The sequence below is a fragment of the Sarcophilus harrisii genome, chromosome 1 (genome assembly GCF_902635505.1).
Source record: "Sarcophilus harrisii chromosome 1, mSarHar1.11, whole genome shotgun sequence".
NCBI classification, from domain to species: domain Eukaryota; kingdom Metazoa; phylum Chordata; class Mammalia; order Dasyuromorphia; family Dasyuridae; genus Sarcophilus; species Sarcophilus harrisii.
In genome coordinates, this window is record NC_045426.1 from 672927933 (window position 1) to 672951915 (window position 23983).

General features: G+C 40.8%; 1 protein-coding gene across 1 annotated transcript; it reads right to left on the reverse strand.

Annotated features, from left to right (window-relative positions):
- Nucleotides 1-4954: 4954 nt before the first annotated feature.
- Nucleotides 4955-17789, reverse strand: CD209 (CD209 molecule). Its single transcript, XM_012542295.3, has 12 exons — nucleotides 17624-17789; nucleotides 17267-17338; nucleotides 15377-15463; nucleotides 14726-14815; nucleotides 14328-14390; nucleotides 13724-13786; nucleotides 13106-13168; nucleotides 12504-12566; nucleotides 12202-12353; nucleotides 7652-7761; nucleotides 5353-5495; nucleotides 4955-5077 (listed from the first exon to the last, which is right to left on the reverse strand). The coding sequence occupies exons 1-11, from the start codon at nucleotides 17673-17675 to the stop codon at nucleotides 5354-5356; spliced, it is 957 nt and encodes a 318-aa protein (XP_012397749.1). The 5' UTR covers nucleotides 17676-17789; the 3' UTR covers nucleotides 4955-5077; nucleotide 5353.
- Between the last annotated feature and the right edge of the window lie 6194 nt (nucleotides 17790-23983).

The window sequence follows — 23983 nt, forward strand, 5'->3', positions numbered from 1 at the left end:
CCACCATAAATAATCTAGAATATGGAACCAAGTAGAAAGCTTTCCTATATGGGAAAATTAATTAAGAAGAACCCACCCACCTTAACCTTCTTAGCATATCCTCCCTATCTTATTTCTAGGGACAGATATTCTCTAGTCTTAGATCTCAGAAACTGCTTCCATTGAGTTGTTGATGTTGATTGTGTTTGTTTGAATGAACTCATTTCAGGCTGATCCAAGGACACAGCAAATATAAGAATAAAATTCTAAAAAGGAATATTGCTGGTCCTGAAGTCTCACTTATCACAGTAGGTTTGGATATAATCATTATCAATTTCAAATTATTGTTACAATAGAAAATTTAATAGGCCCTCTAAAAAAAATCACACAAATGATTTTTATGAAAGCTTAAAATTTATCCTGATGTTAAAAGGAACAATTACTAAATTTTTTATGAAGTAAACTAGTTAGGAATCTCTAAAATGACAGGTCTCTGTGTCTTATTCATCCTTGAAGCAAAAATAAATTTTTAAATTGGAATTTATCAAAATTAAGTTGGTGTAAAATATAAATAAATCCCTAAAGAGGTATAACAAGATAAATTCCTAGTTACACCCTTTCTTTAGTCAAGTGTTTATAATTGGGAGGAGATGATATTTTTATGAGCCAAAAAAGAAAAATAAAACAAATTTAATTAGCCTTATCACAAAAACAAAGCATATTAGGCTTTAATAATTTACTTAACATCTTTTTCTACCTGTCTCTTTAAATATGTCACTAGAATCAAGAAAAATACATCTTGGAATCTCACATAGCAAAAATGTGATTATTTTCTTACGTAGGAAAAAAAAATCCAAATTAACCAAATTTGAGTATTCCAAAGAACACCAGACTAGATTGTAAACGACTCTGGTATGGACTCTGGAATTCTGATGATTCCCAAGACTGCAACCTTCTCTAAAACTCCTTCACATAAGAAAGGAAAAGAATGGATACAACTGGAATGGAGGTGACACTCCAAAGCTTACAGAATTTCTTTCTATTCACTCAAGCTACCAACCTATATGAGAGTTATTCTGGCCAAGTCTGAAGAACCAGACTTTTCCATTCTGCGTCTTACCACTTCCAGAAGCTAGATTAACAGTCATCTCTAAGAGTCCTCTGAACATTCTCTAGGATTGTATTTTTCAGCCCTCATTGTTCAGCTTCTCATCACACCTGTACTTCTTAAATCCTTTGCTTCTTTCTAAGATCAATTCAAATGTCTACAGGAGTGGGAGTGGGAGTGGGAGTGGGAGTGGGAATGGGAGTGGGAGAAGCCCATTTTAATCCACACTTAGTAATATCCTCTCCTTCAGAATTTCTTTGTGTGCAATTGATATTTACTTATCTGTGTACATGTTATTCCCTTTATTTTTTTTCTGCAAGGGGAAAACATCTTTTTTTTAGAGAAGTGAACATAGAATGTATTGATTTATATTCAGTCTCCTTAGTTCTTTTTCTGGATGCAGATGGCATTTTCTTTCCAAAGTGTATTGGGATTGCCTTGGATTCCTGAACATCTCTGAGAAGAACCAAGTCTTTCATAGTTGATCATTGCACATTCCTGCTATTATTCCATCCAGTGTATTCCTGGTTTTGCTTGTTCTGCTCAGAATTATTCCTTCAATAGAATATAAGCTCCTTAAGAATGGGGTCTATTTTGTTTTTCTGTGTATGGGGTGTAGGAGTTGATTAATAAAGAATAACTTGAATTTATACAGTACTTTAATGTAGACAAAGTACTTCACAGATATTTACCTCATTTGATCCTCCCAATAGCTCAGTGAAAATAGGCACTATTCTTCCTATTTCCCAGAGGATGAAACTGAGACTGACAGAAGTGAATGTGTCTGAGGTGAGATTTAAATTCAGCTCAATTTGATTTCAATTTACTTTTTTTTTAGCAAGGAAATTGGGGTTAAGTGACTTGCCAAAGGTCACATAACTAATAAGTGTTATGTTTCCGAGGTTGGATTTGAACTCAGGTCCTACTGCTCTATTCATTTTGTCATTTAGCTGCCCTTCATCCTGAGTTCAAAGCCAGCCTGTTTACTTATTGCACCACCTCGTGGCTACCCTTACCAGTGCTTATTGAATTGAACTCTGCTGTTGCTCAAACCACACTCAGCAAAACTTTAGAGAGCTCCACCTGAGCCCTAGCATGGGCCAATACTGGCACAATTCAGCATTCACTATATAAATCTGACTATTGCGTTGAGGGCTGTCTCTTTAGTACTCACCTACATCCTTCTAGAGTTTACTTACATTCTGTTTCTACTCCTGCTACTCTGAGTGCACCAGGTACCCCCTGATCATCTCCCATAGTCACAGAGTAGCTGAGTAACACCTTATGTCATTCAGCTACCTAGAGTTCATTATCTATTCTTCCCCTTTTCAGGAGTCCAATTGAGACATCTACTTCTCAGGGAAGCTTTATAATGAGGTACCTGTTGTGGGGTCCATCTTCTCCTTGAACGCCACTCCCTGCAATCAGTGAATGACCAACAGATGAGTCTTCAGTGTCACTACTTCCTTAACTGGTGTGTTTTACAACAGCTCAATACCTTAGTAAATTATCTTGGGATTTACGGTGGTTCAAAATCTATGTTCACTACATATCTACTCCAATGGGTTGGACTGGTCTTCAGAAAAAAAAAATACACGGTCCTTTGCTGATGAAATCCATATGAGATTTTGTGACTAAAAAAACATAGCCCAATGGAATATCCTGAGGGACCCAACCACTAATGAGTTAATTATGGACTCATCTGAATGAGGATTCATCTAAGAATAATGGCACATTTGGAAATTAACATGGTGAAGTGAATGCTATGCAGAAATCCTGTTAACTCTGAGCCTTCTCTTTCTAGGAGATGAGGTAATCTAGGGGAGAGTGTGGTCCCAAGTTTTTAACTTCTGTTCTTGCTTTATCTTCACAGCACATTTTACTTTGTAAAAGTTCATTGATGTTAATTGGTTAATTGCTCATCAATTGGTTAATTGCTAATTGCTAATATTTTGGCAAAGGAGCTCTATTCAATAACATTGGAAAAAGCCATAGTGTTGTCCTTAGGGATATCCCTAGGGTCCTGAAGGGGAGAAGTGACGAGTCTTTCTCTGGAAGAGTAAGGTCAGAGGATCCTTCATGTAGAACCCCTCCTAGAAAAAAAAATGGATCCTTCACATTTGTGAGAACCCCACTGAAGAGATTCTTCACCTGGGCTATTATTAATAACTGGATATGATAGTCTTCAGGGTCCATCTTAGAAAAGTGTCACATGTTTTTATCTCTTTTTTAGTCTGTCACTCTACAAGTCATTTTTCCCCCTTTTTGGTGTGTTTCCTTTTCTCAATTGTTTTTTGAGTTAACTTTTGTAAACTTTTGTATTTATTGGTTAATTCCATGTTTATGTACTGATATAAATTTGCAGATGCTGCTATCAATTTACTGAATCCTGGATAAGTGCTGGCATTTACACTAATATAAGATTTTGTACTACTAAAATGTAAGCACTTATCTGGAGTTCAAGGCTCTTATTTTGCATTTAAGTGGATTGTTGATCTTATTGTGAGATCCAAGTCCTCTTGTTAGAAATTCCTGAGAATCAGTTCTTAGTGATTAATCCTTCATTATGAAAACCTCACACTTAAGGCTTGTTTGACTTTGTTTTTCTAGTATCTCGAATTGCAGCTACTTCTCTTCTCATTGGATGAGTCTGGGAATATAGTAATGGCAAAGATCCACTGGAGGAAATTTGCAGTGCTCTTTGGAATAAAAACCCAGAGGAAATTTGTCTGGACCCATAAAGAATTGCTTATAGTACATGGACCATTTGAAAAGTCTTTGCATTCTCCATTTAGGAAATGTCCAGACTCCAGTTAAGTGACCATGGAAGAATTTTTACTTAAAAAGTTTGGTTGTTCACATAATGATAAAAAGGAAGAGGATGCTTTCCAGTCAACCTCAGGTTTTTAATCTCTGTGGAAAGAGTATCACTGCTGTGATACAGCAGTAGCCTGACTCCTCCCACTCATGAAAGCTGAGCTACATTTTCCTCAAAAAGCTATAGACCTTCTTCCAGACTTGCTTGGCTCAGTTGTCTAAAGGTTTAGATTGTTGGCATCACTTCCTTATCACCCAAGAACAAAGTAGCCACAAGGTCCCATACATGGAAGTTCGATTGGTGGGTTATAATGAGCCAGGGAGCTTGTCTCAGCTGAATTGTCTCAAGAAATGCTCAGTACCTACACATTACCTTGTAAGCTATTTGAAGGTACTTTTTTAAATCTCCAGATTTCTGCCATGGCTAAGTAAATTGTTTTGTTGTCATTAATTGTTGAATGACCTATAAGAAATTCATTTTGTTTTATTATCAAACTTAACCACCAAAGGACTGGCCCAAACCAGAACATTATATGCTATGGGATTGCTATAGGGACTGAGCATTCTTTCTGAGAAGGGAAGCTTGCTTTTCTTTGTTTTTTTTTTTCTTTTTCCTTATTACTTTTATATTAGAGAAGGTGAATTTGTATATTAAGATGGCCCTTGTTGAGTACCAAAAGCTTAATACTTTTGGCTTTACCATTCCTTCTAACTCCATTAGAAATGGCTATGACCTTGTGAGTTTCAAAAGTTTCGAATAGGAAGCAACAAAGAAAATGTTTTCTTTACAACCAACCTACAGAGGTAGATAGTATAAGTATTACTATTTCCATTTTACAGATGAAGAAACTGAGGTCCATAGCATCATACATCTACTACATATCAGAGTCTGGATTCAAACACATGCTCCTGATTCCAAATCCAATGCTTGTTCCATCCCATTTCCAATACAATTCCCCCAACGCAATTAATTAACAAGCATTTATTAGGGAAGAATTATGTACCAGGTACTCTCTACATTGGGAAACCTTTACAAAAATATATACAAGATGGGAGGAAAGTCATTTATTTTATTGAAGCAAAATCTTCAGGCAGGGATGAATGATCAGCCACAAACAAAATGGTCAGAGAGTAAGGGATCAAGCTGATGAGAGATGTAGTCCTGGGGATCAGCTAGATAAGATAAATGTGACAATCAAAAATATGGCAATTAGTAAAGGAGAGAGTGTAGGGGAAAGGTTTATTTAGGGAAATCTTGGGGAATTTTAGCCTCATGACAAAAAATGAGGGCCAGGATTCACAAGGAGATAAACTGAGATACCAAAGTAGAGGGTGGGGTCAGGGTGGAATAGCCTGGAGTCCTGGTCCCTAACCCCATCTATTCCTCTTTTATCCAGGTGTAATTATTACCATTACTACTCCCACCCACCATCCAATCCCTGGAGCACCTCAGGATTTGAGACAAGAGAAAGCTTCCTTCTCACAGATCCAGTTGTTCTTCTTGCTGCAAGGTGCATCATTCCAATTTTTAGACGTCAGCTCACAGCAATCCTCATCACCAGCATTGTTGGGTTCTCCCTCATTCCAAAAGCTGTGAACATTAGCCTTTTAGTGAACAATCCTCCCCTCTCCCACACTGGAGTAGTCACTCAGTACCAGGCATTGATACCTTGTCCTCATTCTCCCCAACTAGGCAAAAGCTTCTCTGGTCCTCAAATGAGGCATCAAGCTTCCCCACTCACTCCTTCTTCATCTCCCTATCATCAGAACATACACACACACACACACACACACACACACACCTTAAACATACACTTATAATCTTAGATAATTCTGATATGGAAGGGCCCAATCCATTTCCCATCCTATTCTTGCTTTCTGCCATCCCTACCTGTCTCAAATTGTCCTTCCATGGGAAGTCTCAGGAGTTTACCATGTTTACACCCCAAAAATCCTTAGCTTCCCAGGCATATGGAGGTCTGGATGGCTGAGAAGAGCTAAAGAGATACTTATTTGTACATATAGAAGGGTTGCAGAAGGAAGGAGAGAACTTCTTTCATGATTCCAAGGCATCTCCAGATTAAAGGTTCTCAAGGACTCAGTGTAACCCTTCCATATTAACCCCTAAAGGGGAAGCTGTGTTTTCCCATATGACAAAGCTCTGAGCTTTGGACTTGTTTCCAAGACATTGTTCCCTTCTGAATGCTCAGGAAGTCAGTAAAATCATATAATCATAAATCTAGATTTGGAAAGCATCGCTGAGTTTATCTAAGCCAACATCTTCTTTTAACACACGTAATCCTGATTTTCAACTTAATCACTTTGCATAAGGTGGAATGAATGATGACATGACCCTACACAACTGAGAAAGGTAGAATTGGTACAAAAGTTTTGCAGAGTCAGGACATTTTCCTATCCTGCTTGGAGAGTCACATATAGTTCCCTACTCTCTCTTTAGAACCAACTGAGAGAGAGAGAGAGAGAGAGAGAGAGAGAGAGAGAGACAGACAGACAGACAGACAGACACTGACTTTGAAAATGGTAAACATGCAGGGAATGCCAGCACCTCAATATATCCCTAATTTCCAGCCCGACCTAGAGATGTCAATTTTCCTTTGAACAAGAGCAGAGGCTCTCTCCATTGAGTGAGTTCTCGCCTTACTCCTATCCAAGAACTTCTTTGCTCTTGTGTATCTTGTGGTATCTTGTGGTATTCTGGACAATTCTGATTTTGTTTATTATCTGCTGAGGATTAGTCATCCACTATTTGTGACAGACATTTGTGTAATTAGCATTTGATGGAAAAGATCCATCCTAGGGGGTCCAAATGTAGGACATCTTTCCTTGTTCAAGGGATAATGACCAAGGAAGCTGGTGGCTTGTTGCTTATGAACCTCAAAAAACATATTAGGTGGCCAAATGAGCCATATGCGGGGATTGCCAAAGAGATAAAACTAATACCTCCTTTCAAGAACCAAGAAACCAGCCTCATGGTCTTTTCTCCTACACCTCTCCAGGCAGGAATCAAAGTCTTCCTTGAAGAAGGGTGGGCAAAAACCAGGATTTTTTACCAGAACCTCCCCATGAGTCATATTTAGATAGTTCACATGAACATACTCATTTTGCATGGGCAACACACACTTTACAAAGAGAAGCAAACTGAGATGGAGAGAAGTTCAATGGTTTGCCCAGGGTTTTATACAATATCTAGGGTGCTTTGTATCTGTGAAGGAATTTGTACTCAAGACCTCTGACCCCAGAATCAGTGTTCTTCCCCTTGCTTTTGGAGGAAAGGCATTGTTTCTGGAGAGAGAAGTTGATGAATGTGCACATAGGAAACACTGTCAGAAGAAGATGCTGACTGGAGAAGATACTGATAATGGGGGAGAATAAGGACTGGGTGGGGAGGAAAGATATTGACTGAGGTAGGGACTGACTGGGGAGAGAGTGATTGTGGTAGAGAGAAGGAGATGGTGGAAACACTGAATGGAAAGGCGGTATCAATTTGGAAGGAAAACAATGACCTTCACAGTCAAAGGGAATTGGTGGGCCTTGCTTGAAACTTCCCTTGACTCCACAATAATGAGGCTTGAAGCCATTGGCTTCTGGTGCCTGAATTCCATTCTGATGCTTGAGTTTCAGGCATCAGCCAGAAGGGGATGGGATTTTCTGTGGGTTCTAAGGGAAGGGTAAATCACTTATTTTCTGCCCCCACCCCCTGGGTTCTGGCTGCTGCCAGTGACTTACGACTGTTCCAGAGTTGTTCCATCCACCCAGTGCCAGGTCCCCTCTTTCTTCTTGTCACTGAGTCCCACCCACCACAGACGGCTCAAGTCAGTCTTCTGCTTCAGGTATTTCTGGGAAACAGAGTGGAGTAGATATTAGAACTCTTTCCCCTGACTCCCAGGGACCAAAGTCTTCCAAACACTCATAGGATATCTGAGGGCACTCACAGGAAGTAAATTCTTCCCAGTGTCAAACTATTAGACAGAAAAACCATTGCAGCAGCAGCAGCAGCAATAACAACAGCAACAGCAGCAGCAGCAGCACCAGCAGTAATAGCACCAATAGCAATAACAGCAGCAGCAATATCATCAACAATAATAACAGCAACAACAGTAACACCACCAACAGCAGCAGCAGCAGCAGCAGCAACAGGAACAGTAGCAATAACAAGAGCAACAGCAGCAGCAGCATCAAAAATAATAACATTAATAGCAGTAATAAAAGCAGCAGCAGCATAGCAACAATAGCAATAATAACAGCAACAACAGCAGCAATACCAACAGCAGTAACAACAACAATAGCAATAACAGCAACAGCAGCAACAATAGCAATAACAACAGCAACAAGAGCAGCAGCAGCAACAAGAATAGCAACAGCAACAATAGCAATAATAACACCAACAGTAACAGCAGCAGCAACAGCAACAAGCTGCTAGCATTTATACAGCACTTTCAGGTTTGTAAAGTATTTCCCATGTTACTTCATTTATTTGATCCTCCAGATAATCCTCTAAAGCAGATCCTAACATTATCTCAATTTATAAATAATGGATATTTTTATATAAAGAATATAGGAATATTTCTTATATTAAAGACTAAAGGAACTGTTTGAGAGAGATCAAAATACTTAGGCAGCATCATGCAGTTAAGGATGCATATGAGGTGGGCTCTGAACCCATTGCTCCTCCCAGGTGCACTCTCTGCCTCTCCGAGTTTGAACAACTGGAATCAGATCCTAACTCCCCTAATGGCTGCTCATGAACTTTTGGGGCACCCTCTTCCCTTCTTTGGATCTTGGTAAAAGGGCATTTGGGGGCACTTTGTAAGGTGAGAAGATTGGGCTAGCTCTTCTCTAAGGTGTTTGGGAGCTCTGATCTCTGCAGACCACAAGAATTTATCTCCCCCCAGAGGAGATGGCCTGCTTCCAGCATCCATGTGTTTGTTCCTGTGGGGCTATGAATCTTCTCCATGTGCTCAGTGATTCTCAGGCTCCTTGGCATTTACTAGCACACACTATGGACTAGCCTGAATGAGTGTGTCTGTGGGGAGGGTGGTAATGGCTTGTGCCATGTAGAGATGCCGTGTTCCTGTAGCCACAGCCCTGGGTATGACTTCTAGCCATTGGGGGGCAGCAGAATGGATCATGTGGGTAGCATCAGGAAGAGAAGAGACTCAGAGAGAGCGAGCCTCTCTCATCCCATCTAGATGTATGTATTATAGCAGTCTCTTTTTGCATGTTTGGTTTCTGGATTTTTTTTATTTTGGTTTTTAAGTAAAAAAGAAATATATGGCTATTTTTAACAATGACAAAAATACTGGAGTGGTTTGCCATTTCCTTCTTCAGAAAAGATAACCTAAGAGTTATAACTTCAGAATTAGAAGGGACTTTGAAGAACAAAATTGTCCAAAGTCACCCAGGCAGCAAGTGACCCAGATCCTTTGGCTCCAGATCTAATACTCTGTCTACTGAGCCACCCTGCCTCTTTCAAGGAATCTCTCATTTATTCCAAACCCCAAATCACAGAACCTCAGTTGGAACGGATCTCAAAGATGACCATGTCTAACCTCTTCCTGAATGTCCTCTAAAATATCAAGACAAATGCTCATATGATCACAGAAAGCACCAGAAGGGACATTGGTGACATCTTCTCCAACCTCTTTTCAGAGGAAGAAACTTCCCAACAAGGTGAAAATGGGGAGAGAGTCACAGAGGTCTTTTTCAAGAATGTCCAGGGAGAGAGAGCCTGCCACCTCTCAAGGAAGACCATTTTACTTGTCAGTAACTCATTCTTAGGAAGATTTTTCTTGGTATCAAGAAACCTAAATTTAACTCTGTAGTTCTGCCCATTGCTCCTAATTTTGTCCTCGGGATCAAACACAAGACTGATGGACTGTCTTCCACATGCCAGCCTTTCTAGTACATGAAGGCAGCAGTCGTATTCTTCCCTGGCTAAGCATCCTTTGTTCCTATAGAGATCATCATCTAATGTAAAATCCCCTTCTGAGCCTGTCTTCCGGCATCATCCTCAGCCACAGGTCATCAGCTCTTTACTCTCCAGTCTCAATTCCTATGTCTCATTCCTGCCTCCCTCCCAGAATACCTGTTCCTTTCCCTTCATGGCCCACTGCAACTTCAAAACTTGGTGCAATCATCTTTCCTTAACTCTGCCTGAATGCTCATTCCTTTGCTCTAGATGCTTCTGGCCCTCTAGATCAAGGCTTCTTAGGCTTTTTCCCTTTGCAACACCGTTGCACCTGAGAAATTTTTACCTGACCTTCAGTATTAGGGATATAAAATGGGTATATAAATCAAACATTTACTAATAATAAATCATGATTCTGCAACCTTCACATTCAGTTTAGAATTGTAAACACAGTTTAAAGCTTTGCTTTAGACTCATTAGGTTTCTAAACATCCTTCATCCACTTATCCCTCATCTCCTAAAACTGAATTGTAAACTCCCTGAGGGTCAGCACCCTAGCTACTACTTCTTTGTTGGCAATAGGGATTTGAACAAAGGATGTGAGCCACTTCCCCATCTGTTTGGGAGGTGAGGAAGGATAGAATTTTCTGAAGAATCCTAGAGAATTACTGGACCAAAGTCATCCATTTTAGAGCATCATCCACCACCACTACTACACTAGATCTTCCAGACAAGGAAACTGAGATCTAAAGGGGATAAGAACTTGGACCAGGCTAATTAGTAGCAAAAGAATAAACTTGAATTCAGATCTTCTGACTTCAAATACATTCACTTAGGGGCTGCTAGGTGGTGCAGTGGATAGAGCACCAGCCCTGAAGTCAGGAGGACCTGAGTTCAAATATGATCTCAGAAACTTAATGCTTCCTAGCTGTGTGACCTTGAGCAAGTCACTTAACTCCAATTGCCTCAGCAAATATAGCCTCAGCTGACGATAGTTAGTAGCAGAAGAAGGAACTTGAATTCAGATCCTCTGACTTCAAATACACTCTTTTCTTCATACTACCTTCCACTTGGAAGACAATTGTCAGGGCTTAGCCACAAACGACTGGGTATGACAATGTCAGTCAGAAGAGGGAAAGGGAGGCAAAGGGAAAGTAGTAAAAACAAATAATTCTGAAGAAACTTTCCAGCTATTTACCCAGTCCTCCCCTCTGTGTCCTCTACAATTCAGAACACTTACCTTGTTACTATTCCTCATCCTCAACACTCCATTCATCATCTCTATGCTGTTGCATTTTGTCCCCATCCCTGGAAAACCCTCCTGCCTTGCCTCTACCCCATTGGAGTGCCCAGTTTCCTCCAAAACTCAGAGCAAGCACTGTCTTGCATGTGAAGCCTGCCCCAAGGCCCCTTCTCCCTCAAACTGACCTGTATCTCTTTTGTGTGCATGTTCTAGCCTGTCTGAATATAAGCTTCTTGAGGGCAGAGGTTGTTTCTCTTTTGCCTTTATATCTCCAATGCTTAAGACAATGTCGGGCTCAAGCCAGCGCTTTAAAAGGGGAAGTTGAGTAAATGAGTGAGTGTTCTGCTCAGAGATTTGAGAAATGGAGACTGGACAGTTTGAGAGTAAGGAGGGGATGAGAGGGACAGGATAGAGAAAACCAAAAACTCCCAGGGATAGGAAGAGCACTAAGAAGATTCTCAGGTTCATAGCACTGAGAATCACGATGCATCTTAGAGTTCATCTATATCCTCTCCTCTCCGCAGAATTTTGTAGCTGGAGGAAGGGAGCCAGAGCAGTGAAGGGGAGGGAGATTGCCCCAAGTTACACAGCCCATAGAGCAAAGATTCTGAAACTAGATGTCGTGATAGCAAACCCACTTCTCATTTCAGTTGGTCAACCAGTACATTCTCGTGGGGGATCTGAGAGCTGGGATCACCCTAGAGGTCAGCTAGCCCTTCCCTCCTCTGGAGGACCCAACATCCCTGACCTGGGCTGCTCTGGACACTCCCAGAAGTTCATTGTCTCATGCAGCAGCTGCTTTCATGGCTACAAAGATCAAATTGTAAAGTTCTTTCTCTCTTGCAACTGGCCAAAAATGTTTTCCAAAACTTATTTCCACCCCTATTTCATCTATCCTTGTTCTATTTTCTAGAGTTCTGCAAATGAAACTCTAACCCTTCTTTCATGTTGTAAATGACATAAATCTGGAGTTAAAAGGCAACTTTAAAGTCCAACCAATGCAACCCCTTCAATTTGCAGATAAGAAAACAGATGAGGCTCATAGAAGGAAAACTGTTTGCTTACGATCATATAGATAGGAAGGATCCTGGGATCCAGGCATTTGGACCTGAGAAAACAACTCACCTGCTCCTCTGAAGAGCTGATGATGACCAGGTCAGAACCATCTATCTTACACACCTCTCTGGCTTCCTCCCATGAATTTTGGTTCACAGAAAAGGAGTAACAGCTGTCTTTATATAACTCCCACTTATAGGGACATGGACGGCAAAGGGTGCCTGTGGGTAATAAGTAGGACTAGGCAAGGGAGCCAAGGGTCCTGGCTCCCTCTCCTGACCACTGAAATTAGACTTTTTTGGATATTCCCAAGGACAAATTCTTGTTCTTCTTAGTTTCTCAGTCATTCCCAGGTATACCAGTGTCCTTACTCAAAGTTTTGTTCAGTTGTTTGATGAGCAGGGAAGCTTCATTTTGTTCTTTGGCTCTCAAGTCTAGAGAGAGAGGAATAGATAGAAATCAGAAGAATGAACACTTTTCCTAGATGTCCTGCCCAACCTGGATTTTGCTCCTGGCAGTCTCGCCTTCCTTAGAGAACTCAGTTGTTCTGGTATCCCTGCTCCTCTTAATCCCTAGAGACTCAGACTTGTGAGGGATTTCAAGGGTCATCTGCTCCAACACACAGCTCCAGAAATTCCTTCCCCAGAGAGCCCAGTGCCTTTCCTGTGTCCCTCCTTGCTATAAATCTCTGAGCCCTCCACCTGGTGGTTGACTGTTTCCACTAAAACCAGATGTTTTTTCCCCAAGTTCACGATGTTATTCCAATCATCTGCCAGTTGGACAGAGAGCTGACTCAGTTTCTTCTGGATTGCTTTATGATCAAAGCATACTGACTTTGGGTAATGAGTAGGACTTGGCAAGGGTCCTAGCTCTCTCTCCCAAACACTGAACTCAGACCTTTTTGGATAGCCCCAAGTATAATTCCTGTTCTCTTTAGTTCCCCAATCTTTCCCAAATGTCCAGGTATCCTTACTTAAGGTTTTGTTTAGTTGATCAATGAGTTGGGAAGCTTCATTTTTTTCCTTGGTCCTCAAATCTAGAGATGAAGGAATAAGGAAATCAGAAGAATGGACATCTTTGCTCTTTGAAGAGCCTAGCTCTTCTTTCTGGGCTGGATCTTGTTCCTGGCAGTCCTCACTTCCTTGGAGAACCCAGTTGTTCAAGTATTCTTGCTCCTCTGGATCTCTAGATACTCAGATTTGAGAGGGATGTCAAAGGGCATCTGCTACAACTCAAAACTCAAGAAGTCCTCTAGAGACTCCCAGTGTATTTTCTGTGCCCCTCCTTACTCCAAATCTCTGAGCTCTCCACCTGGTGGTTGATTCTTCCCACTAAAACAGATGTTTTTCCTCCAATTCCTGGTCTTACCCCAATCATCTTTCAGTTGAGCAGAGAGCTGGTTCAGTTTATTCTGGATTGTTTCGTGCTCTGAATTGTACTGATTTGGGGGGAATAAGTATGATTTGTCAAGGAATCCAAGATTCCTGGCTCCCTTTCCTGACCACTGAACTCAGACCTTTTTGGATAGACCCAAGTACAATTCTTGTTTTTTTACTTCCCCACTCATTCCCAGATGCCCAGGTATCCTTACTCAAGTTTTTGTTCAGTTGTTCAATGAGCTGGGAAACTTCAAGTTTTTCTTTGGCCCTCAGATCTAGGGAGGAAGGAATAGGGAAGTCAGAAAGATGAACATCTTTGCTCTTTGGAAAGCCCAGCTGTCCTACCCAGGCTGCATCTTCTTCCTGGCTGTCTCCCCTTCCTTGGAGAATCCAGTTGTTCAGGTCTTCCTGGTCTTCTGGATCTCTGGATCTCAAAGGTCATCTGCTCCAACATACAGCTCCCAAAATCCCTTCCCCAGAGATGCTCAGTGCCTTTCCTGTACCCGTCCTTGCTGCAAATCTCTGAGCCCTCCACCTAGTGGTTGATTCTTTCCACTAAGACCAGATGTCTTTTCCCCAGTTCCTGACATTACCCCAATCATCTTTCAGTTGGGCAGAGAGCTGGTTCAGTTTATTCTAGATTGTTTCGTGCTCTGAATTTTACTGATTTGGGGGGAATAAGTATGATTTGTCAAGGAATCCAATATTCCTGGCTCCCTTTCCTGACCACTGAACTCAGACCTTTTTGGATAGACCCAAGTACAATTCTTGTTTTTTTACTACCCCACTCATTCCCAGATACCCAGGTATCCTTACTCAAGGTATTGTTCAGTTGTTCAATGAACTGGGAAACTTCAAGTTTTTCTTTGGTCCTCAGATCTAGGGAGGGAGGAATAGGGAAGTCAGAAAGATGAACGTCTTTGCCCTTTGGAGAGCCCAGCTGTCCTACCCAGGCTGCATCTTGTTCCTGGCTGTCTCCCCTTCCTTGGAGAATCCAGTTGTTCAGGTCTTCCTGGTCCTCTGGATCTCTAGACACTCGGACTTGAGAGGGATGTCAAAGGTCATCTGCTCCAACCCACAACTTAAGAAGTCCCTTCCCTAAAGATCCCCAGTGTCCTTCTGTGTCCCTCCTTGCTGCAAATCTCTGAACCGTCCACCTGGTGGTTTATTCTTTCCACTAAGACCAGAGTCTTTCCCCCAATTTCTGGCCTTACCCCAATCATCTTTCATTTGGGCAGAGAGCTGGCTCAGTTTCTTCTGGATTGCTTCATAGTCCAAGTTATACTGACTTTGATTCTGGAAGACTGGAAGATAAAATAGAGTTGGGTCCATTGGAGTAATATCCATCTAATAGAAATCTGAGGAGTCCAGGGTGAGAAAGAGAGCCCAATTTCAAACAAACTTTCCTTACCCTGGAACCAATGGCAGAATTGGCCCCTACGTCATGATCTTGCTTTGATGTTGCCTTCTCTAATAGTATAACAATCTCATTCAAGACAGAGAGCTCAGGCCTGGCCCCTAACTCAACCTGACTTTGGGGATCCAGCCCTGCTTCCACTCATGCAGAGTAGCCCCAAATACCCAGATAACCAGCAGCACAGATTCCTAAATTAGCATAGGCTAGAAAACTGAAGATAAGCTAATCACTTCACTTTGTAATTAAGAAAACTCAGGGTCAGAGCTCAAGTTATAACAGCTCCAGATGACACAGCTAATACCTGGAATTCAGATTCTCTTACTCTAGCTACAATGCTTTTTCTACTCTATCACCATTCCCCTCTTCTCTATCTCCCAAGTCCCATGAGAAAAATCAGAAATAGAACTTCTTCACCCAGCCCATTGATCTCCCTGGAAATGGGCCTTACCTCGGGACAGGATAATGATGCTGAGGATGAAGGAAAGGGTAAAGAAGACCATCATCATCAGGAAGCCCAGGCGACTCAGCCAGGAAACTGCAAGGACAGAGTGTTGGGGAGAACTCAAGGCCACTTGGCCCCCAGACCCTGGGAAGCCTTCCCTAAGCTCTTCTACCATATTACCCAGACCCAGAATAGAAAGAATAACATTTTGAATCTATGAAACTATCAACTATCTTAGAAGCAGCTCGATGATGCAGGAGCTACATCACTGCAACAGTGCCTCAGGAAGCTCTCCATTCAAATTCACCCATACCCACTTACTGCTTGGCTATGGGACCCAGAGTTCCCTCATCTATAAAATAAAGATAATATTAGCCCCAACATCCCCAAGTTATTGAGACCACATAAGTAAGGCTCTGTACACCTTATAGCAGTGTTGGCCATAATGACTCTTACTATTATCTCTGACAGCCTTGTCATGTCTAACCTGTATCCCATGATGCTTCTACCCACCAGGAGCCACTCCTGCCCCCAGAGTTCTTCTAGCCCTTCTCTTCCAGAAAGTCCTCTGAGATAGCTCTTTAACTATGCTCTCAGGGGATCTGATTGTGAAATTGAATTAAATTAACAGCAAACATTTATTAAGCATCTACTGTGAGTTCATAACAGGGATGGAGGAGAGGAACTGGACTTGTGGTTTCACTGGGAGAGGAAGATTTCTTCTCCCAAAGGAGGTTGGTGCCTTTCTTTCAATCTAAAGAGCCTTATAGCTATCTGGAGCAGATGTAGGGGGATCAGCTTTGGGGCCAGGTAATGGCTCAGTTGACTCCATTCTGACCTAGTTTTAAAATGTTATGTTATCTATTTTTTATTGTATTTTTATTTATTTTGTTAATTCTTTCCCAAATTTCATTTTAACCTGGTTCCACATGCAGCTAGCATCCCATTTTTGCTGTCTGTTTTTTCTTGCCCCTCTCTTAACTTCTTCTCTAGGAATCTGGACACTATACCACTTGGTGCATATATATTTAGTATATCATTTTCTATGATACCCTTTAGCTAGATAGCATTTTCTTCCTTATCTCTTTTAATTAGGTCCATTTTTGCTTTTGCTTGATCTGAGATCAAGTTCGCTACCTTGGCTTTTTTTTTTTACTTCCACTAAAGCATAATAGATGCTAGCACCCCATTTTTGATAGCTCTGAACTAAAGCCCTGAGAGATCACATTATTTTTCTAGGATCACTGAGCTAGAATGTGTTTGTTGGGTGGGGGAAGCTTGGACCCAGATCTGTCAGGATTTGAGGCTGGCTCTCTAGGCATTAACCTCCAATAAGGCAAAAATTAAGAAAGCTTCTTCTTAAGGGGCTTATATTCTAAGGGGAGAGACTACATGTATATGCATATATATATCTGCACATATCTATATATGTGTATCTATTCAAGTGTATAAGTGTATTGTTATAGGCAAATCTATGTGCAAATACAGGCATGTGTGCAGGTGTGGGCCATATACATGTATACACTGTATACATACATGCACACATGCATTGCAAAAAGGCAAATTAATACAACATAATTTCAAAGAGCAACATACTAGCAATTGGGGAAATGGGAAAGTTTACATGGAGAGGGGGAGTTTGAGCTAAGCTTTGAAGGAAATTAAGGATTGAAAAGGGGGGAGATGATAGGGGAGTGCATTGGACTGAACTGAATTAAATTGAATTACTGTCCTGACAACTGTCCCTCTAAACTGCCCTTGTAGAAACCCTGAGAGTCCAGCTTAGAGCCCTCTGCTCTCTATGCGCTTCCCTAGGGTCCAGAAGTCTGTCTTTTAGTCCTGCCCAGGCTACTATGGTCTCCATAGTCCTCCTTTACTCCTTACTGGTCCACATACCTGGAAATCTTCTCAGGCTTTGAGTTCTGAGGTTAAAGTTGCTCCATCCAGAGGGCATCAGCGCATCCTCATCTACATAAAATGATCAGACATGATTTCTGCTATTCCACTCCCATCAATATGAGAGGAAATGGGTAAGCAATGGGCAAATGCATTCCTGGTCCCTGGACAGGATATCTTTCTGTCCTAGACTTCGTGCTGCTTCTGGACTCTCCTTTGCCTATCATGAGGAGAACCCAAGTGCTCTGGCCTAGAACCTGAGGGTCCTCCCCACCAGCCCTCCCTGGTCCATTCCCTACATGGCCCTAACTCCTACCTTGCCCACTCACTGGTACTCTTGAACTCATATTTACCTACCCAATTCTGCCAGCCCAGGATTCTTTGGATCCTCAGCTTCACACATCTCCATTGCTCTTTCTGAAGACTGTTTCTGTGCTGCTTAGGGATCAAATCCTCTTCACAACTAGGCAGTTTTTCTTTCTTTCACAGAACACTCTCCCCGGCTCCTACCCTCTAGCGGAACAAAATATGACAGAAGGGAAATGAACTTTCCCCACTTCTCCATTAGTTAAAACAGAATTAGGGAAAATAAAAATAAATGAGATCAAAGACAATGTGAAGGATAACCCAGAAAAGAGTGGGATAGGGCACTACACAAATAACAGGCCCCAAAGAGGGATTGAGATATCAGGGAATAGGAGTGAGCAGGGATCTTGATCCCAAAACCAATGAGGGCAATTTAACCAATGGATAAAGCACTGAAGACCCTCATCACACAAAGGTCTCAGACATGCATTGGAGGTAGTCAGCATCTACTCACAACCTCCAACATGTTTCTTTTACCAAGTCAGATAAAGTTAATGTTATTTCAAAGCCAAAGGCATTTAATCAAATTTGTCATTCAGCCATTGTTTTCTCTTTGTGACCCCATTTGGGATTTTCCTAGCAAAGATATAGGAGTGGTTTACCTTTTCCTTTCCAGTTTATATTACAGATGGGAAAATGAAGCAAAAATGGGTTATGAGACTTAGCCAGGGTCATATACCTAGTAAGTGTTTGGGGCCAGATTTGAACTCATAAAGATGAGTTTTTCTGATTCCAAACCTGATGTTATATCCGTCATATCACTTAGCTGCCTGTTCAGCCACTGTTGTCTCTTTGTGACCAAATTAGAGTTTTCTTTGCAAAGATACAGGAGTTGTTACCCATTTCCTTCTCCAACTCAGAGGAAACTGAGGTGAACAGGATTAAGTAAGTTTGCCCAGAGTTACACAGCCTGTAAGTGTCTGAGGCAGATTTAAAAATCAGGTCTTCTTGATTGCAGACCCAGCATTATATCCACTCCTAAATATGTGATTAAAAAAAACAATTTCCATCACTAATAGACATAAGGGCAACTTCTCCCACAACTTACTACATCACAAGTGGGGGAGAAGATTCAAACATAGAACATATGTAGAACAAACAGGAAGTATTCATTGGAACCACAGATGACTAGAGAGAGACTGATAGATTTACCCTATTTCTACTTGCTCTAACCCATGCTTGGAATGTTCTCTCTCCTCATATCTCATTCTTAGTCTTTCCCCTGGTTTTCTCCATGATTCAGTCCAAATCTGTAGTTCTCTGCAGGAGGCTGTTCTCAGTCTTTCTTCTTCACCCATTCCTCTAAGCTTACCTTCTATTTACATTGTATGTATCTTGTGTGTGTATCAGTGCATGTATATGTATATGTGTGTATAGTTTTTTGAATGTTGTCTTCCACCTTACAACATAAACTGTTGGGCATAGAAAATGCTCTTTTTGTATCCCCAGTGCTTAGCATAGTGCCCTGAATAAGGTAAAAGCATAACACATTCAATCCTCAAATGGAGAGGGGTGGAATGAGTCAACATTCTTAGAAAATGGTGCGCAAAGGTATATACATTTAAACATTGAATCTATGGGAAAGAGAAAACAATTTTAAAACTGTAATCCTTCACTAAAGGTCATTGAAAATACATTTTTCTGCATACAATTCTTTATAACCAAACATTAATTTAGATATGTACCTTTCCAAACACAGTAACCATGAAATAACCCATAAAATGCAGTACCCAAAATAAAATTGGTAACATGTGAAACATTTTTCTCGCTAGTATTTCCCTAGAATTCTGACACCTTTTGTGCTAACATGTCAATTTTTTTTAAATCACAAAATTATTTAATTATAAGGAGCTATAACTCCACTTGGAAGGATGTTGATGAATTATTAGATGCCCTTCTCATAAAGGATGAGAAGGCAAAAGTCCAGTCCTATGCTGGAGAGAACATTATGGCCCAGAATATCTCCCATTTGGAACTATAATTAATAAGGGAGACCAGGAAACATTCAGTGATGCAGAAAATGACCCTCCATGTGCTCTAGAGCAGGACTTTTTTTTTTTAATATACTTTTTTTTGCTTTATTTTTTTTATTATAATAACTTTTTATTGACAGAACCCATGCCAGGGTAATTTTTTTTTACAACATTATCCCTTGAACTCACTTCTGTTTCGATTTTTCCCCTCTCTCCCTCCACCCCCTCCCCTAGATGGCAAGCAGTCCTATATATGTTAAATATGTCGCAGTATATCCTAGATACAATATAATGTGTGCAGAACCGAACAGTTCTCTTGTTGCACAGGGAGAATTGGATTCATAAGGTAGAAATAACCCAGGAAGAAAAACAAAAATGCAAACAATTTACATTCATTTTCCAGTGTTCTTTCTTTGGGTGTAGCTGCTTCTGTCCATCATTGATCAATTGAAACTGAGTTAGGGTAGAGCAGGACTTCTTAAACTTTTCCCTCTCCTAATCCTTTTTTGCTCTAGAAATTTTTATGTGATCTCAGGTATGTAGTTATATTAAATAAGTATATAAAAAAGTATATAGAACATATATTTGTAGGTATATATGTTTTATGTATAAATAAAATAAAAATTACTAATAATAAATCATAATTTTTTCACCCCTACATTCAGTTACAAGATCCCATATGGAGTTGCAAAGCACAGTTTAAGTAGCTTGGCTCTAGAGCAGGAAGCACAACAAATGATTGATTGATAAAAAATCCATGACAGTATATAAAAAAAAATTAGATGAATATTCTCATGCTTTCTATATTCATTTGTGTGCTGCCACCCAGAAATTTGCTTGGTGGGATCCAGAAAACAAACACAATCTCAAAGCAATTGCTTCAGCTTATGTTAATCAATAGGCAGCAGACATTTGCAATTATTGAAGTAGAAAGCTGGAGTGAAAAAAACTCATTTTTTCCTGAGAAATTTTTACATGACCCTATGTATATAGGTATGTAAAATAGTACACAAATGAAACATTTACTGATAATAAATCATAAAGAAATTTATTTTAAAACAATTTTTGGTATACATATAATTTTATTATTTATTAAAGATGAAAACAAATTTACATGCTAATGAGATGGATGTGCTTATTTATTTTTACATAAAAAATTAAATTATTGTAGAATGCATAACACCTTTTACTCTTGCCAAATTTTCTGCAACCCCCACATTCAGTTATGTGACTCCATATGGGATTCTTGAAATTAGAAAGAGTTTGGGAAGAGTTTTATATACTGAAAATTTGGGGCTTAACTAGTAAACTAAGAGCCTACAAGATTGTAAATTATGAAAAAGAGATAAGGAAGAATGTCTTTTCATCCAGATAAGGAGAAAGGATGTTTTTTAACAAGGTATTGTCAATCAGATAGGATCGGGTTTTTGAAGAGGACAAATAAGAAGCAACAAATAGGACCTTTTATTGCTTCATATTCCTTCATTAGATATGCAGTTTTAAGTAGATTCTGGACTCTGATCCATCATTTCCCCACTTTCTGTCTTTTGGGGAAAGGAAATTCTGGGAACAAAGGCTGGAGACCTATCACCATGGCATCCATGAAAACCAAATTGTCAGGATCCTGTTGGGAGGCTGGGGATGAAAAGTCACAATAATAGGAAGAGGAAGGCAGTTGGAAACGAAGATGTTTCTTGGGAATGTGAAAGGGAAACGTGAATATAGTTAGAAGATCTTACTTAAAATTACTATTAATGGGATTTCCTTAGTTTGCTTGGTAGACATGACTTCCTCAGCACTTTGTGCCCCCCTAAAGGTTTCTTAGTGTTAAAGTATGAAAAGGTAATGGGCTTCTTGGAAGTACATGGAGATATGCACTTTAGTTATCCCCTTACAATAGCTATTGGATCATCAACATATTTTCATTTCCTTTGTCAATGTCTCACTCTCCTATCTCTTTGAGGGAAAGTGGATTGTTATGTAAACCTGAGGCCACTATCCACTGCCAAATGGGAAGAGGTTAGGTTAGAATACAAAGGAATTGCTGTGACTCATTGGGCAATTTTAAAGAAATTTAAATAATTTGTGGGAGCCCTAGTGTCTAAATTGCCTCCCATGTTATGAAACGACACCATTTTGTGGGATCCATGAGGTCAGTTGAACTTATAAAGATCCAGACTGAAAAAGGACTTTCTTTTTATATTCAACAATATAATATCGATTTAGAGGCTATTGAAGATATTCAAAAAATTCATCAATGTGTCTGGCTGCGGGTGATAGTGCTGTACTAGTCACATTGAAATACCCTTGTACTGCCAATAAAGAAAGGGGGTGATGAAGGCCTGCCTGTGCACCATTTAGACCAGGATCTGAAGGCTATAAATAATTTTATCGTCTTGAGAACCTGAATAATTCCAAATCCTGTTTCTATAATCACAAACATTCCCCACCATATATGGTATGTTACCTTTTTTGTTTTGTTTTTTCAGGATTCCAGTTGATCCAAAACCAAAGAATCCCTTTACTTTTATTTAGGAGGGAGCAGAAATACACCTGGACCAGGTTGGTCCAGAGTTATTGTTAGTCTCCCCCTCTATTCACACAAGTACCTTTGTTTTATGGGCAGATACTGGCCTGGGGCTAGGGGCAGTTTGAGTTGAAATCAGACTGAGATGTTCAAATTAAATAGGAATTTTCCAATTGAATGAGTAGTTCTAGACTAATCTTCAACTCAACCCTTATAATCAGTAGTGTTACCAATGGGAGGTGGGCAGTCTTCTTCAGGATAACAGGATGAAACTACTTATGTTGATTCCCTAGGATGGATCTTTCACAGGGGAGAGGTTCTCTGAGAGAATTTCTCTCTTTCAAGGAATTTCTCAAGCGTTTATCTCATGGGTCCCCCAAGTCATGACAGTATTGGGGTTCTCCCATCATTTCCTTCTTTCAGTTACCCCCAATTCATTTGGGAAAAGGGGGCAAAGCTCTCTTCTTTTGTAATTGCTTCAATCTGGCAAGGGTCACAGAGATGTCCCTAGTTCATTTGGGGGTGCATGCCAGAAGGGAACATATAAGATCTGAAGGCAGCAGCAGCATCCAAGGGGTATGTGTCTCCATCAGTAGTCCCATTATCTCCAGGCTGCAGGAACAGTTGAAAATGTGAAGCCTGAAGCCTAGAGGAAACAAATCTCATGAGCAGTTTGAAAATGCAGGGGCCCAAATATGAGTAAAAAGATAATTATTACAAATTAGTATAGAGGTCAGTAGAGACCATAGCCGGGAACCCCTCCTAGAGGAATCTTCCGATTGGGGGGGGGGGGGGGGGGGGGGGGGAGTAAGGATTTTCTCATGAATGTCCTGTATCCAGCCAGCTTTCTCTAAGATTCTCTCAGTGCAAAGTTCGACCTCCCTAGAATTATTAATATACATATAGCAAGAGGTATTGACCAGAGCACAGACACCTCCTCTAGAACCAAGGAGATAATCTAAGGATGGTGGCTCTCAGGTTGGAGAGAACGTTTTCATGCTCTAAGTACCCCACCCAGGGCACTAGCATTGAAGGACTATGGACTCTATGGGCTCACAGGAGTACTCTGGGGTATCTGAAGAAGAGGTAACAGAAGCAGCATTTTTAATCCTAGAAATATGAGTCCAACTGCCCTTGGAGTGGTCAGAATGAGCTTGTAAGGGTCTTTCCACTTTACACCTAAAGGGTTGGATCCCTGGGGGGGGGGGGGGGGGGGGGGGGACAACCTGAGCCTGAGCACCTGTAGGTTTAGGGAGATGCTTATTTACATATTCAAAAAGGGCCTTTTGGACTTCCTGGAGCTGAGCAGATGTTGTTCTGGGTCAACAAAATGTCAGTAGTTAGGAAAGGCCATCCATACAGGAGTTCAAAAGGGCTCAGCTTGATGGCTTCCTGAGGGGCAATTCTGACTCTAAGTTTAAGTCCTAATGGGAGGTTCCTTATCCAATCCTCTGGAGCCTCTAAGCACAGTTTAGTGAGGGCTGGCTTGAGAGTGTGATTCATTTTCTCCACCTTCCCCTGAGGACCCTAGGCAGAATGGAGATTACAGGATTTTAAGCACTTTGGCTATAGCTTGGGTTACCTGGGAAGTGAAGGCTGGCCCATTATCGCTCTGCTAGGCAAGCTCTCTTTCAGCAAGCACTTTGATACCTCAAGGGCCTTCTCAGTCCTGGAAGGAAAAGCTTCCACCCAGTTAGTGAATGTGTCCACAAAGACCAGAAGTAACTTGAAACCCCTACAAGAGGACATATTATCGAAGTCTAGTTGCAGAGTGTCCTCTGCACTGGCTTCAGGATGGGGGAGATGCTTAAAGGGTCCCTCAGGATTCACCCGGGCACAGATTGGGCAGGC